Genomic DNA, 13,620 nt, shown 5'->3' with positions numbered 1-13,620 from the left:
GGAGAAGCCACTGCAATGAGGAGCCCGTGCACCGCAACAAAGAGGAGCCTCCACTCACGGCAACTAGAGAAAGCCCGCACGCGGCAATGAAGACCCAAACGCAGCCAAAAGTAAATAAACAATTTTTTTTAAAAAGCATATGAATTAAAAAAAAAAATCATGGAGTATTGCCAGAGGACTAGAAATGGGCAAATTTCATCCCAGCTTTCAAAAGTAGTAAGAAGTATATCCCAAGCATTATTCTAGAGCAGATTATTAAATAGCTTATTTATATGAAATTACTGCAGAAAATACTGCTCCCTGGGGGCAAATAATGTTTTCCTAAATAGTCTTACTAACCTAACTTCATGTCTTGAGATAAGAGTGAACTGGTATAATAAGAACCTGCTGTATAAATAAATAAATTAAATAAAATTTAAAAATTCAAGAAAAATAAAAATACAAATAAATTCTTTTTCAGAAAAAAAAAAAAGAGTGAACTGGTAGGTCACCAAACTGGCTTAAGCAGAGTGTACCTTGATTTTAGCAAGATATTTGGCAGTCTCACGTGGCTTACAAATGAGATTCTAATCTTTGTAAATTCACTTATACTTAGCTAAGAGTCAGCTATGTGCTGTGTTTGGTATTGGAACTAAACAGGTAAGTAGGACAGGCCATGACTGTGAATTAAACCATCGTGGCCTGTCCTACAGTCTAGTGGTGAAGAAACATAATAAAGTAATAGAACAAAAAGAAACCTCTGGCTGCTGGATGGAGGATGGATGAGAGTGGTCAAGAAAAGGGAAACAGGTTATCACAGTTGCCCAGAAATTAAAGATGACAGTGGCTTGGATTAGAGTAGTGGCTGTGGAGATGGAAAAAAAAGAAGCGTATGGATTTGGGATATATTTTAGAGGCAGAAATGATAGGACACTTGCCAGTGAATTAGAGATGAGTGATGAGTGAGTAGATGAGAAGTCAGGGATGACCTCCAGGTGTCTGGCCGGAGCAGTTGGCTGGACAGTGGGCCATTTTCCAGATGGTCTTGTTCCATTCAAAAAGAACCAGTGACTTGGATGAAGGCAGACTCAAGATAGGAAGCTGGATGAGGTAGTTGATACATAAGTAAAAAGGATCAACAATTTTAAAAATATCACAAGACTGGAAAGATAAAAGGTAATGAAAATAAGTGCAGAGCCTTATACTTGGCTTAAAAAAAAAAAAAGAAGTACACAGGATGGAACCAGGAAGACTGACCTAACAGCAGTTCCCCCAGAAGCTCAACAAGAATGAAAAGTGTGACTTGCTTCCATAAAAATGAAAACCAAAATAGTTTGCCTTAAAAGAAGCAGGATGACTACTGGGCATATACCCAGAGAAAACCGTAATTCCAAAAGACACATGCGGGCTTCCCTGATGGCGCAGTGGTTGAGAATCTACCTGCCAATGCAGGGGACACGGGTTCAAGCCCTGGTCTGGGAAGATCCCACATGCTGTGGAGCAACTGGGCCTGTGAGCCACAACTACTGAGCCTGCGCGTCTGGAGCTTGTGCTCCGCAACAAGAGAGGCCGCGACAGTGAGAGGCCCGCGCACCGCAATGAAGAGCGGCCCCCGCTCGCCGCAACTAGAGGAAGCCCTCGCACAGAAACAAAGACCCAACACAGCCAAAAATAAATAAATAAAATTAAAAAAAAAAAAGACACATGCACCCCCATGTTCATTGCAACACTGTTTACAGTAGCCAGGTCAGGGAAGCAACCTAAATGCCCATCAACGGACTAATGGATAAAGAAGATATGGTACATATATACAATGGAATATTACTCAGCCATAAAAAGGAACGAGATTGGGTCATTTGTAGAGACGTGGATGGACATAGAGGCTGTCATACAGAGTGAAATAAGTCAGAAAGAGAAAAATATCGTATATTAACGCATATATGTGGAATCTAGAAAAATGCTACAGATGAACCAGTTTTCAAGGCAGAAATAGAGACACAGATGTAGAGAACAAACATGCACAGCAAGTGGGGAAAGCAGGGGTAGGGGGGTGGAGTGGAATGAATTGGGAGATTGGGATTGACATATATACACTAATATGTATAAAGTAGAAAACTAATAACTAATAGATAACTAACCTGCTGTATAAAAAAATTAAAGCAAAAAAGGCATACAGATGGCCAAGAGGCACATGAAAAGATGCTCAACATTACTAATAAAAAGAATTAAAAAAAAAAAAAGCAGGATGTCCAACTCAAGTTAATAATCTTACTGTGCTTTGCACTGTCTGGATCAAAACTAATGTGAGGGGGGCTTCCCTGGTGGCGCAGTGGTTGAGAATCTGCCTGCCAATGCAGGGGACACGGGTTCGAGCCCTGGTCTGGGAAGATCCCACATGCCACGGAGCAACTAGGCCCGTGAGCCACAACTACTGAGCCTGCACGTCTGGAGCCTGTGCTCCGCAGCAAGAAACGCCGCAATAGTGAGAGGCCCGCACACCGCGATGAAGAGTGGCCCCCACTCACCGCAACTAGAGAAAGCCCTCGCACAGAAACGAAGACCCAACACAGCCAAAAATAAATAAATAAATATTAAAAAAAAAAAAACTAATGTGAGAGCATCGTGCTTTTCTTGGCACCCAGCCGTTAAAAAGGATGGTTGAGAAACTGGACCACGACTGAGCTGTAAACAGCTGAACACGCCATCACAGGATGAACAGCTGAAAGTACTGGAGAAGTTTAAGTCAAAGAGCACCATCTTAAAATGAGCACCGTCAGATGGACCTTTAGGTGGAAGAGGGGTTAGATTTCAGGTAGATTCAAGTAGGTCCAGAGGGTAAAATAAGGACCCAGGATAAACATAGCAGCAGTAGTTTCAGCTCAGCCTCAGTTCCAGTGCACAGCACTTTTCCAGAAGCAGGATGGGTTGCATATGTGTCCCCTGACAGAGGACTTTGCAGACCTGGATTTCTGTGTGTTGGCACAGAACATAGAGGTTTCCCATCCTGCCTGAAAAGCTGGCCAGGGTAGTCTCTGAAGGTCTCTCCCCAGTCCAGGAGTCTAGAATTCTGTTTCCTAACCAGCCTCTTTCTTCTCAGGGGACACAAAATCTACTGGAATGTCCCTGCACCACGTTTTTCAAAGTATCGCTGACACATGAGGGTTCTCAGAATCCCTGAACACATTCTTTGCAAGACTAACTCTCCCGCCACTGCTTCCCCAGGGCCCGTGTTCAGTCATATGTTCTAGGTCCCCTTCTCTTCAAGGGTGAACATCAGTCTGAACTATTAATACCTTGACAACTCGGTTGCCTGTTGTTGAGGTTTGGTTCCCGTTGAAACATGCCTTTTTCAGTGAGCAGCTTTTGCCCCAACCATATGAAAACTTTTGGTCAATGGTTAGCAGTGTGAAAGCTTACGTGATACCCAGATGAAATGAAAAAAATGAATCACTTCTGTTCCTCTTAGCATAGGAATACCAGCTTATGTTTCTCCTCCAGGAAACCAAACTATATGTACAAATATTTACTTGGGTAAATAGGGGCACAGTCATGCTCAGAATAGAAGAAATGTTCAAATAAGTCCTTAGTCTCACGAGTCATTCTCCCTGCTCTTTCTTTTAGATGTCAGCTCCGACTGGATCCTCTTAAACTATTCTAGGATCTGTGATAACCAATCCGATAGTTTATTGCTTCTTTCTAAGAATCTAAATAGGGAGATATACTTTTCTAAATTTTAATTCTATTAATGCTAGATGCTGTTATAGGCTAAAGCAGTCATAGAATTTTACATACAGAAGTTGCCTTTTAGTGACCTGATAGAAAAAGGTTTTTGCTTTATATTAGTTTTCAGTCTTGGAAGGGAAGGTCTATATGTTGGGAGGGATGGAGAAAAGGGTCTTCAGGGATTGGCTGTCAGACTTACTATGGGTCGTTTGGCCGGGGGTGCGGCGTGATGTCTTTCAGACGTGGGAGCAAGGGGCTTGTTGTCATCTCTGTGGAAGGATCTCATTCTGCTGTTGTTAAGTGTGGGGAAGGAGATAGGTGAGCTTCCTGCTAAAATCTTCCCTGATCAACACTTTTCTCCCACTTGGAAAAGAAAAAGAGGTGAGACGAGTTTATGAAGAAATCCTTTCTCTTTTGCCAAGGGCCACAGGCCAGCTGAGTATCATCTACAGAGAAGCCCACCCAAAAGAATGGCTCAGAGCCGCTACGTGCAAGAACATGTGGTCCCAGGGCTACTAGCTGGGGGAACAGATGTTTCTGTAGAATGTTTCTTTTGCTGCTGAGGACCCAATTCTCCCTGGCTGAGGGCCTTTTGTTGCCCATTAGGTAGATGTTAGTAATTATCCCTCCTACAACGTACATATTTCGAAAGGTCATACTCTTCACTCATTAGCCTGGGGCCCAGTGGTAATATGTCCTCTCCTCCCCAGGTCAGTCCCAGGAGAGTCAATTCAACAGAGGACAGGGTCACTTCAGAAGAGCCCATGGCTAATCCTCTAATTGCATCCATTCTATCCCCAGTTGGTAGCCCAGGATCTTCTGTGCCACAGAAATCCCCTGTGGCCTGTCACAGGCACATGTGGAAGTTGCCACTTAGGGTTCAGTATCAACATGAGTGACCTCTGAGTGAAACTCAAGGCTTGCTTCCTTAACATAAATATTATCTTATAAGATGAAGGAAAAATCATACCACAGATGTGTCCTGTCTCTTACTCTCTGGCAGAGCATATAGCAAATCATGTTCCATTACAGATCTCAAAACTGCTGGATTGCTTAGTAAATGCTGGCTCTCAGTTTTTCGTGTCCCTTAACCAGAATAGGTAATAGGGACTTACCCTCTTATTCGCCATCTTACTCAGGGATCTGAGTCAATATATGTCTGAATGTACTTCCTTACAATCATATCTTAACCTAAATTCCCCTTTATTAGCTGGTCAGTTGGACCTTCACCTGAAGAGTTAGATTTTCCATTCTTTCTCCCAGTGTTTGTTTTACCTCTGCCGAGCCCTGTCACTCTTATGGTTTCTGGCCAGTCTCTGGCGGTCTGTCTGCTCTGCCCTTGGCTGTCTGTACTCCCCCGTTTATTTCCCCATGGTTGAAACAGAGGAGAAACAAAATGCCGCGAGACAAGAGAAAGCTAAGAAGCAGTGTTTCTGCCTGGGGCAAGGGAAGGTACCTGAGGAGGTGACATCTGAGCAGTGGCTCAGCAGGTGTGCGGAGTGGGGGAAGGGCTGGGAAGAGGCCCATGCAGAGAGGATTGCACAAGGCGCCAAGCACCGCTCAGCAGTACTTGCTAGAAAAATAATTGCCTTAATCACTCAAACATGGAATCAATTGCAGTAATGCATTGTTCGGTCTCATCTAGGGGACTGGAATTTAGTTCTTTAAATAAATAAGCTTTATTTGCAATTCTTAGGTCTGTTTTAACCAAATGATTCAGAAATAATCTATGCCATCTCCCACATCATTTTAACTGTGCTTTTTCTCGAGGAAGGTTTGATAATGAGCCAGATGTACTAAAACAAAAACATGAGTTCGTTGTTCAACAAAGTCTTTTCATTCCGTTTGATTGTCCAACTTTTCCCATCCGTTAAGAGAGGGAAACATTATTATTTTAAGAGGAACCAGGTGCAGAAAAAAGTGAATTATCTCAGTGGTCTAATGTATAGATTCAAAGATAGCCATAGAGTAATTAGGTGGAAAGAACCTAGACACCGTTTGGCCTTCTGTTATAGGCGAGGGATGGGAGACATCAAGCAAGGTGCCCACAGTCACATGGTCCTGGACCTAAGGGTCACTGCACACCTTTCCCTCAACATCCCCACTCACCCCACTCCCACCCTCACCCCCCTTTCTCACACTTCCTCACGGGGGTGTCACAGCAAGTGTACCATAGACCACAAAAGCTTTCTTTCACAATGTTGTTTTAAAGTCACCTCAACTGAAATGATCCCAGAGAGCTATTTCTGTTTACACTTAGAATTATGTAAAGCATTTGAATTCTTGGAGTTACATTCTAATGAGCAGTTCTTTACTTGGTAGAACGTTTTTATTGAGGATGTTAAGGAGGGTGTGACTAATAGGTTCCAGTATCTGGATCCTGTCAATGAATAGTGTTAACCGTATAACATATAAATCAGCCTTGGCCTTTCTGTTGGTTTGGCCAAAAAGTTTATTTGGGTTTTTCCGTAACGTGTTACACAAAACCTGAACGAACTTTTTGGCCAACCCAATGCAACGTAAGGTCAGAGTCTGTGTTCTTTATAGTTATCACAAGACTTATTTTCTTTGCTTTAGGGTACTTTTGACTTCAGTAACACTGCTGTCTATATATTCAATCAACCTTCTGTTGATCTGTTCAAAGGAAACAGGTAAGCTGATAGCACGTGTAGTTTTGTAAAGCCAGGGTAGCTGATTCTCATGGTGATATTGTGAACAAATGATACTCTCCCTCTTCAGCAACTTGATTATTAAAGAAAAACAGTACTTTGACCTGTGGTCACTGGAAGACCTATAGAGGAATTTACCTAGAGAAATAGATAGAGCAACATATAAGTTAACTTGTTACGAACAATGAGCAAATAACGTTGCCATTTAAAGAGAACCCTCAATTATACCTGCTTTTCTAGTTTAAGATGACTTCATTTTAAAGGCCTCGGCTTTTTCCTTAGGTCTTTATAAAATCAGATCCCATGTTTTTATATTATAGCCTCCAAGGTTTCAAAAGTAAACAGAGCTTTCATTCTCTTTCGTGCATATTCCAAGGAGAAAATGTGATTCCCAATGCAATGTGGGAGTGAGTGTGCTGTGAAAAGACTTCAGGTTCTCTGGGCAGTGTAATACCTGAAGTGTTTATTTTCTGTTCCTGGGACACTGGATTACGTTTGTAATACTTTGACTTTTACTTTAGCTAAAACCACATTGGCCGACTATTATTGTATGTAGATGACTTCATTTAACTGGAACATTTTGTAATAAACTGCAGATCTAACCATTGTCTAGTTTAAACACCAGTCTTATGAGAGAATAAACAAAAGTTTAATTATAGTCTGACCCATATTGCTTCCTGTGAACCTTTTGAAAAACGTGAGCTGAACTGTTACAAAGAAATATAAACCCATTTTCTTAAATGAATGGTTTAACATTTTAGTATTTATTGACATGAGCCGGCTGAACACTGTAGAATTTTGCTATGGCCAAATTATTCTCTTGACAGAGTTACCTGCTTCCCTCTTTTGTGAGTTGCAAATCTCTGAACTAAATTTTATCAAAGGTCAGAATTCTGATGTCGTGGTTATTACATGTTTCTAAGCTTGTTACTCTATTTAGGACCCATGAGGCATTGTTGGAATATTACTAAGATAATTCCTTGTTAGCCTAATCAGTTCAGGTAATTCATTTAAAAGGAACTTTTCTTCCCAAGCATCAGGATTTTTATTTTTAAATCAAATTTTTATTTTAATGGTACACACCAGACCTGAGAATAAGATCAGAGTGGGAACTTCCCCCCCCAGTAAAGTAGGGAGACTTTTGAGACAGTAAAAAAAATAAGGCTTATGACCTCATCGTTTATTTGCAGTGCTTTTGTAGCCAACCTGAAAAAGAGAAAATGGTGGTCATGTCTGACATTTAAAAATGTCAAGGGGTGGTTTTGCAATGAGAATGCCTTAACCCTTGCAATGCCAAGAAGGCTATTTGTGTGATTTTTGATAAAGACTCAATAACTTGGGGAATCATCAATAGAATGATGAAATCTTGGCTATTTTGAATGTAGGGAACTCTGTCATTTCTTCTGTTCTCAACTGTGGTTTTTAAACAGGCTGCATGGTTTATGAAAAGCTGGGAGAACAGGTCTTTGGCACCACAGGGAAACTTGTCATCTTCGGAGCCACCTCCCTACAGAACACTGGAGGTAAAAAGATCATGTTTTTCTATACATTAAAGTTGTGAACACTATTATTTCTTTCTAATCCTGCTGGTTGGGTGGCCACGTGAATTTTAACATAATTCAAGCAGTATCATTCTCATTGCTAAAATGGCGCTTGGAAAGTCCAGCAGAGACAGTAGTCACTTAACAACCAAGGATACTGGGACAGTGTCTACAGCTGTCTTTGTGTCTTATTGAAGGTTAGTCTAGGAACAGGCTGGTGACCTTTTATATAGCTTGCAACGTGAGCCTCAGTATCCTCTTTCTAAAAATGTTCTCATTTTCCTCTAGCAATGCTGAGCTACCTCTTCATAGTAAAAAACGAACTACCCTCTGCCATAAAGTTTCTAATGGGAAAGGAAGAGACATTTTCGTAAGTTATAGACCGTTGTTTGTGAGATAACTAAAATGCTTTTAACTGAAATGTGGGCTAACCAACGTTTTTGTTTTATGAAGCCGGCAGAAACAGAGTTTTCCCTAGGCTGTTTTTTCTTGGTTTGTTGTTTCTGGGGGGTATATAAATGAAGGAAGCAGGCAGAGCCGTTTGAATCTGAGCATTTAAAAGGTAGATTCATCGGTCATGCTGAAAACGCTAGGTGCTGCAATTTCCCAAGAGCCTGAAATCTACATCCAGTTTCTATGAAGTAGAACAGATATGGAGTATTTTTGACACAGAAGTGGAACAAGCAAGATTAAGACCCGAGTCTCTTCCTTAAAGAAGGGACAGAGCATCTGGGGAGCAGAATTGACATGAGCCAACCTCATTAAAGATGTAGCTAACCTTGGAAAATGTTGCAGCTGCGTTTGGTACATCCTGTGTTTTGACTACCTCTTGTTTAACAGTTCTTGTCAGTCTTAGTTTCTCTGTTTTCTTTCAAGGGAGAATCGTAGAAACCAGAGTTCCTAGTGTTCTTTCATCAGGATTCAAGGTCAAATCCAAGGGATTAGGGAGAAAGCAATGGCTACTTGTGGTGACTTGTTTTTCAACGATATTAGCCAAGCAAAACAGAAAGGAACTTTCTCTTTAAATAATTGATAAGAGAAGTTGTAATCTGACAGAACGTGATGTGTGCATTCAGCTTTGAAACGATGTAAATAATTCAGAGGAATGGCGCGCTTAGCCAGTGGGAGTGAGGGAGGAAGCAATATCTCTTCTTCTGCTGCATGGGGAGAGAGATGAGAGTAAGTGACTAGTGGTTGGGTCAGAGTGGTTGGATAAAACCTGAATAATGATAAAAGTTAATGGTAAACATTAATAATAGTTAACAAAGTTTAAATATTGTGAAATTTTACGTGTGAGGAAAGAAAAGTCACTTTCTAAGAAAATGTGACCTAACTGTTCACATGCTTTTCAGAGCCTGGTACGTGGATGGCCGTCTTCTGGTGGTGGTAGTTACCTTTGGCATAATTCTCCCTCTGTGTCTCTTGAAGAACTTAGGTAAGAGCTTGCTTTTCTCATAGTCTCTACAATACCCAGATGAATCAGAAACCTAATAAAAACGAACAACTTTGCCCTCTGCTTTCACTTGTAGGGTAAAGATTAAATGAGTGATAAATTACAAGTATTAATCAGGCTTGACTTTAATATGGGATAAAAACACTGGTTGCTATGTGACTTCCTAAGCAATCCCTCTACTAAGCCGTGGAGGGAAGAAGGAAGGTCCTGGGACCAGCAACAGACAGTGCTCTGTCCAAAAGCACAAAGTCCAGAAAATGGAATTCTCCTCATACAAGGTCTTACATACTCTGATTATTTAGACGAGCAGAATTTCACATCTGATATCAAGACAGAAAATTGCTTATATTTTTACCCCAAAGTATTATGAATCACTCTTAAATTATCAGGAGTCTAACCGGTCTCAACTATTTGCTTCATTGAAGGGAGAGAGAGAAGCAAAAAGTCAAAAGTGGTAGATAATCACTAAGTCATATCCATTTGGTTTTGACATTATTGTGTGTGCGCCTATAGTTGGAGACCAGGGTCCCTGATGTTATGGACATTTCGTGTGTGGAATAATGCAGCCAGACTGCCGTCCAGTCCAAAGCCTCTGAAATGCATTTCCTTTAATTCTGGGCTCATTCAAGGCAGACGTTTAACGTTCTTCCCAAAATGATTGCTAACCATAATTTTTTGTTTTGTATGAAAAATACCAAGCTTCTGTAGCTGTTCTGTGAGACCTATAAGTAGATTTTTTTTAAGCTACTTAATTATCTGGTTTCTGAGTCTGTGTTTAAGCTTTTCTATGTGTATACATGTAGCTCTTTTCAGTGCAAGTGGAGAAGGGCTCTTCTCCCCCAGGGGTGAGAATAGTGCAGCCCCCAGAGACCACTTAACTCTGCCTTTCTGGAGATTACGGTGTTCGGAGATCTCCCAGGTATTCTAAGGGGAGCAAGGTGGAGATCCTCAGGTGTTCAGTTTCTCGCTGGAAACCACTTCCTCTCCTCTGTGTATATTCAGTATTTACACAATATGTGCATAATCAAGAATTATTGAATGGATCAAGGGGTAAATTGGCCATAGGAATCCATCTGAGTACAGTAACAGAGACCTATGGCCAAATTTGGTAAGTTCTTTTCCCCTGGATTCTGGGAATCTGTGTTCTCTATCTAGTGTGTCAGGAAGAACTGGAATCAAAACACATAATGCTATAATGTTTTAATTTAAAGTCACCATTTTTGCCAAGTAAGGTAGCACTATCAAATAATCTTGTATTAATATTAGCATGTATGAATATTATTGGAACCCCAAACTATGCTTGAAATAATGCATTGAAAGAGGTGATGGATGAAATAATAAGAATTCTTTAAACTTTTTTTTTTAGGCTATCTTGGCTATACTAGTGGATTTTCCTTGAGCTGTATGGTTTTTTTCCTAATTGTGGTAAGTGCTGATTGAAATGGTTGGCTTGGTTTTGCCATAGTATGATGCTATGTAATAATTATGCATTATTTGGCTTTATTTGATAAAGTCTGATTGTTTCTCCTTTATTTTTTAATACTAGGTTATATACAAGAAATTTCAAATTCCCTGCATTGTTCCAGAGCTAAATTCAACAATAAGTGCTAATTCAACAAATGCTGACATGTGTACGCCAAAATATGTTACCTTCAATTCAAAGGTAAGTTTCTTATCCTTTAAATATAAAAACGAGTGTTTTTACTAAGGGCATTTTTATTTCTCAAACTTCTTTTGATTAAACTGTCTTTGATGTGATTGTTCTCAAAAGAACACTGTATCACTGCTTCCAACTGCCACAATCCATTTAGGGACCTTGGAGAAATATACAAATTGTATATTTCGTTCTCCCTTTTACCCAGTTTATGTGTAGGACAGCCTTAAGTATTCCCTGTGAAAACCTCTTGCTGGATAATTGTCTCAGCTCTGTTATTCCTTGTAGATCTTTAAAAACAGATTAATAACTAACATCCTTAGCCCACTGCTTCTTATCTTGTGGTGACAGAAGGGAACACCTCAGACTTCCCCAGCATGTACAGTTGAAATACAGACACCACCACAAATTAGCACTTAAGGAACGTTCATACGACATATTGGGAAATGATGGACTATGGAACCAGTCAGGCTTGGATTTGAATCCTCAGACAAATTATCAACCCCATTTGTAAAATGACTATTCTATTCTGTATCTTACAGGGTTTTGTTAGAATGTGCCTGGTACAGTGCTTGAGCAAAATTAGAGCATGAGAAATGTTACTTTTCCCTCCTTCTCTGCCAACTTCTTTTTGCATAAGAAGTTACTATATTGAATTTGGGAGTTTTAAAAAACCTTATCTAAGAAAACTAATTTAGCTCGTTCTCTCTCTCGCTGTCTTTTAACTCTCAAGGATACAGCCAAAGCAGTGAAGTGATTTTCTTTTTAGAAAGTAACTTTCTTTTTAGATGCCATATTTAAGTCTGATTGATGCGCCCTATGTAGTGCAAAGCGCAGTAAAATGGAGGTGGAAGTTCTGGGCGTGTTGCCTAGCCTGTCTTGGAGGGAGTCAGGAGAACAGCACTGGTCTGCCTCAGGGTTGCTGTGGGCATTCAGTGAAATAATGTAGGAAAGTGCTTTGTAACCGGCTAGCACCACATAAATACGGGGTGACGCAGTGCCTGGAGGTTGTAAAATACACTGTGGGTGAGCCCAGCTCTAGAACCCCTCTCTGCCAAGTGCCTAATGTCTCAAGCTAGATAAGCTCTCTTAGAGAAGCTGCTCCTATTTCGATACCAAAGCTCTCCTAATAACCAAATAATCCAGGGATTCTGAAGGGCTGTCAGATGAAAAGACAGCTCAGAAATACTGGAGCTGTACAATTTTTATGGTAAAAATGCCTTTCCGTAACATTTATATTTTTTCTTTCAAATAGACCGTGTACGCTTTACCAACAATTGCATTTGCATTTGTCTGCCACCCGTCTGTCCTGCCAATTTACAGCGAGCTTAAAGAGTAAGAGATTTGTTTAATTTTTTTGCAAACTGAATCATTTTAGGGGCTCTCATTAATAGGCAAGTACGGTATTTAAAATAAATGGACTCATATGATGAACGCCCCCTGACTCATCACCCAGCTTCAACATTTACTTTCTGCCATTCTTGAGCAAGAAAAATCACAAACCTGCAGTATATTTTGGCCATAAATGTATAAAGTGGCTTACTCTGTGGGCTTTTTTTTGTTAATTTGGTTTTTCAAATTCTGTATTACTCAAGAGAGTTCAAGTATTTGTGTTGCTTTATGTTACTTATGATTATTCTGCAAGTGGATAATAATAATCTTCAGACCCATCTGTGAACCACTAAATACACTGCATCTGATTTGCCTTTTGGTTTACTTGGAAAAGGCTGGTAAATCAGGCAGGAAGAAATTAATGTTAAGACCACAAACTGGACAAAAGAATATTGTTGTTCATTTCAAACTATTACAATGATTGTATGGATTTGGTTTTGATTGCTGTTCTAGAGAAAACGAAAGCCCTGCTTATAAATTCCCTCATGGGTTCTCTTTTTAGCCTATTGTTATCAGACTTTCCACATAAAAACAGTCATCATGGCATGGTATCTTTTTTTGAGGTAACTGGTTTACAACTTATATAGGTTTCATGTGTACAACCTAATATTTCTCCTTCTATATACATTACATCCTGCTCACCACCAAAAATTTAGTTTCCATCCATCACCATAGAGTTGATCCCCTTTACCCGTTTTGTCCTCCCCCAACCCCTTCCCCTCTGGTAACCATTACTCTATTCTCTGTAGCTACCTCCTTGGTTAGATTTATTCCTAGGTATTTTATTCTTTTTGTTGCAACTGTAAATGGATTGTTTTCTTAATTTCTCTTTCTGCTAGCTCATCGTTAGCATACAGAAACATGGCAGATTTTTGTGTGTTGATTTTGTACCCTGCAACTTTACTGTACTTGTTTATTATTTCTAATAGTTTTTTGGTGGAGTCTTCAGGGTTTTCAATACATAAAATCATGTCACCTGCAAGTAGGGACAGTTTTCCAATTTGGATGCCTTTTATTTCGTTTTCTTCCCTAATTGCTCTGGCTAGGACTTTCGATACTAGGTGGAATAAGAGTGGTGAGAGTGGGCATACTTGTCCTCTTCCTCATTTTAGAGAGATAACTTCCAGTTTTTCATCATTGAGAATGATGTTAGCTGTGGGTTTGTCATATATGGCCTTTATTATGTTGAGGTATGTTCCTTCTGTACCC

The 13,620-nt window shown here is 40.2% G+C and overlaps 1 protein-coding gene across 1 annotated transcript in view; it reads left to right on the top strand.

The window, feature by feature from the left end:
- Nucleotides 1–13,620, top strand: part of SLC38A1 (solute carrier family 38 member 1) — a 65,528-nt gene that overhangs the window by 44,510 nt on the left and 7,398 nt on the right. Inside the window, exons 5-11 of the mRNA XM_059935728.1 lie at nucleotides 6,280–6,353; nucleotides 7,802–7,894; nucleotides 8,201–8,282; nucleotides 9,265–9,347; nucleotides 10,732–10,790; nucleotides 10,912–11,028; nucleotides 12,275–12,354. Of these exons, the coding sequence (XP_059791711.1) occupies nucleotides 6,280–6,353; nucleotides 7,802–7,894; nucleotides 8,201–8,282; nucleotides 9,265–9,347; nucleotides 10,732–10,790; nucleotides 10,912–11,028; nucleotides 12,275–12,354 (588 nt within the window). The remainder of the gene's footprint in view (nucleotides 1–6,279; nucleotides 6,354–7,801; nucleotides 7,895–8,200; nucleotides 8,283–9,264; nucleotides 9,348–10,731; nucleotides 10,791–10,911; nucleotides 11,029–12,274; nucleotides 12,355–13,620) is intronic.

Source organism: Balaenoptera ricei, chromosome 10 (assembly GCF_028023285.1).
Source record: "Balaenoptera ricei isolate mBalRic1 chromosome 10, mBalRic1.hap2, whole genome shotgun sequence".
Classification (NCBI taxonomy): Eukaryota; Metazoa; Chordata; class Mammalia; order Artiodactyla; family Balaenopteridae; genus Balaenoptera; species Balaenoptera ricei.
Note: the sequence above shows the minus strand (reverse complement) of the source record. Positions and strands in the feature narration are given on the sequence as shown.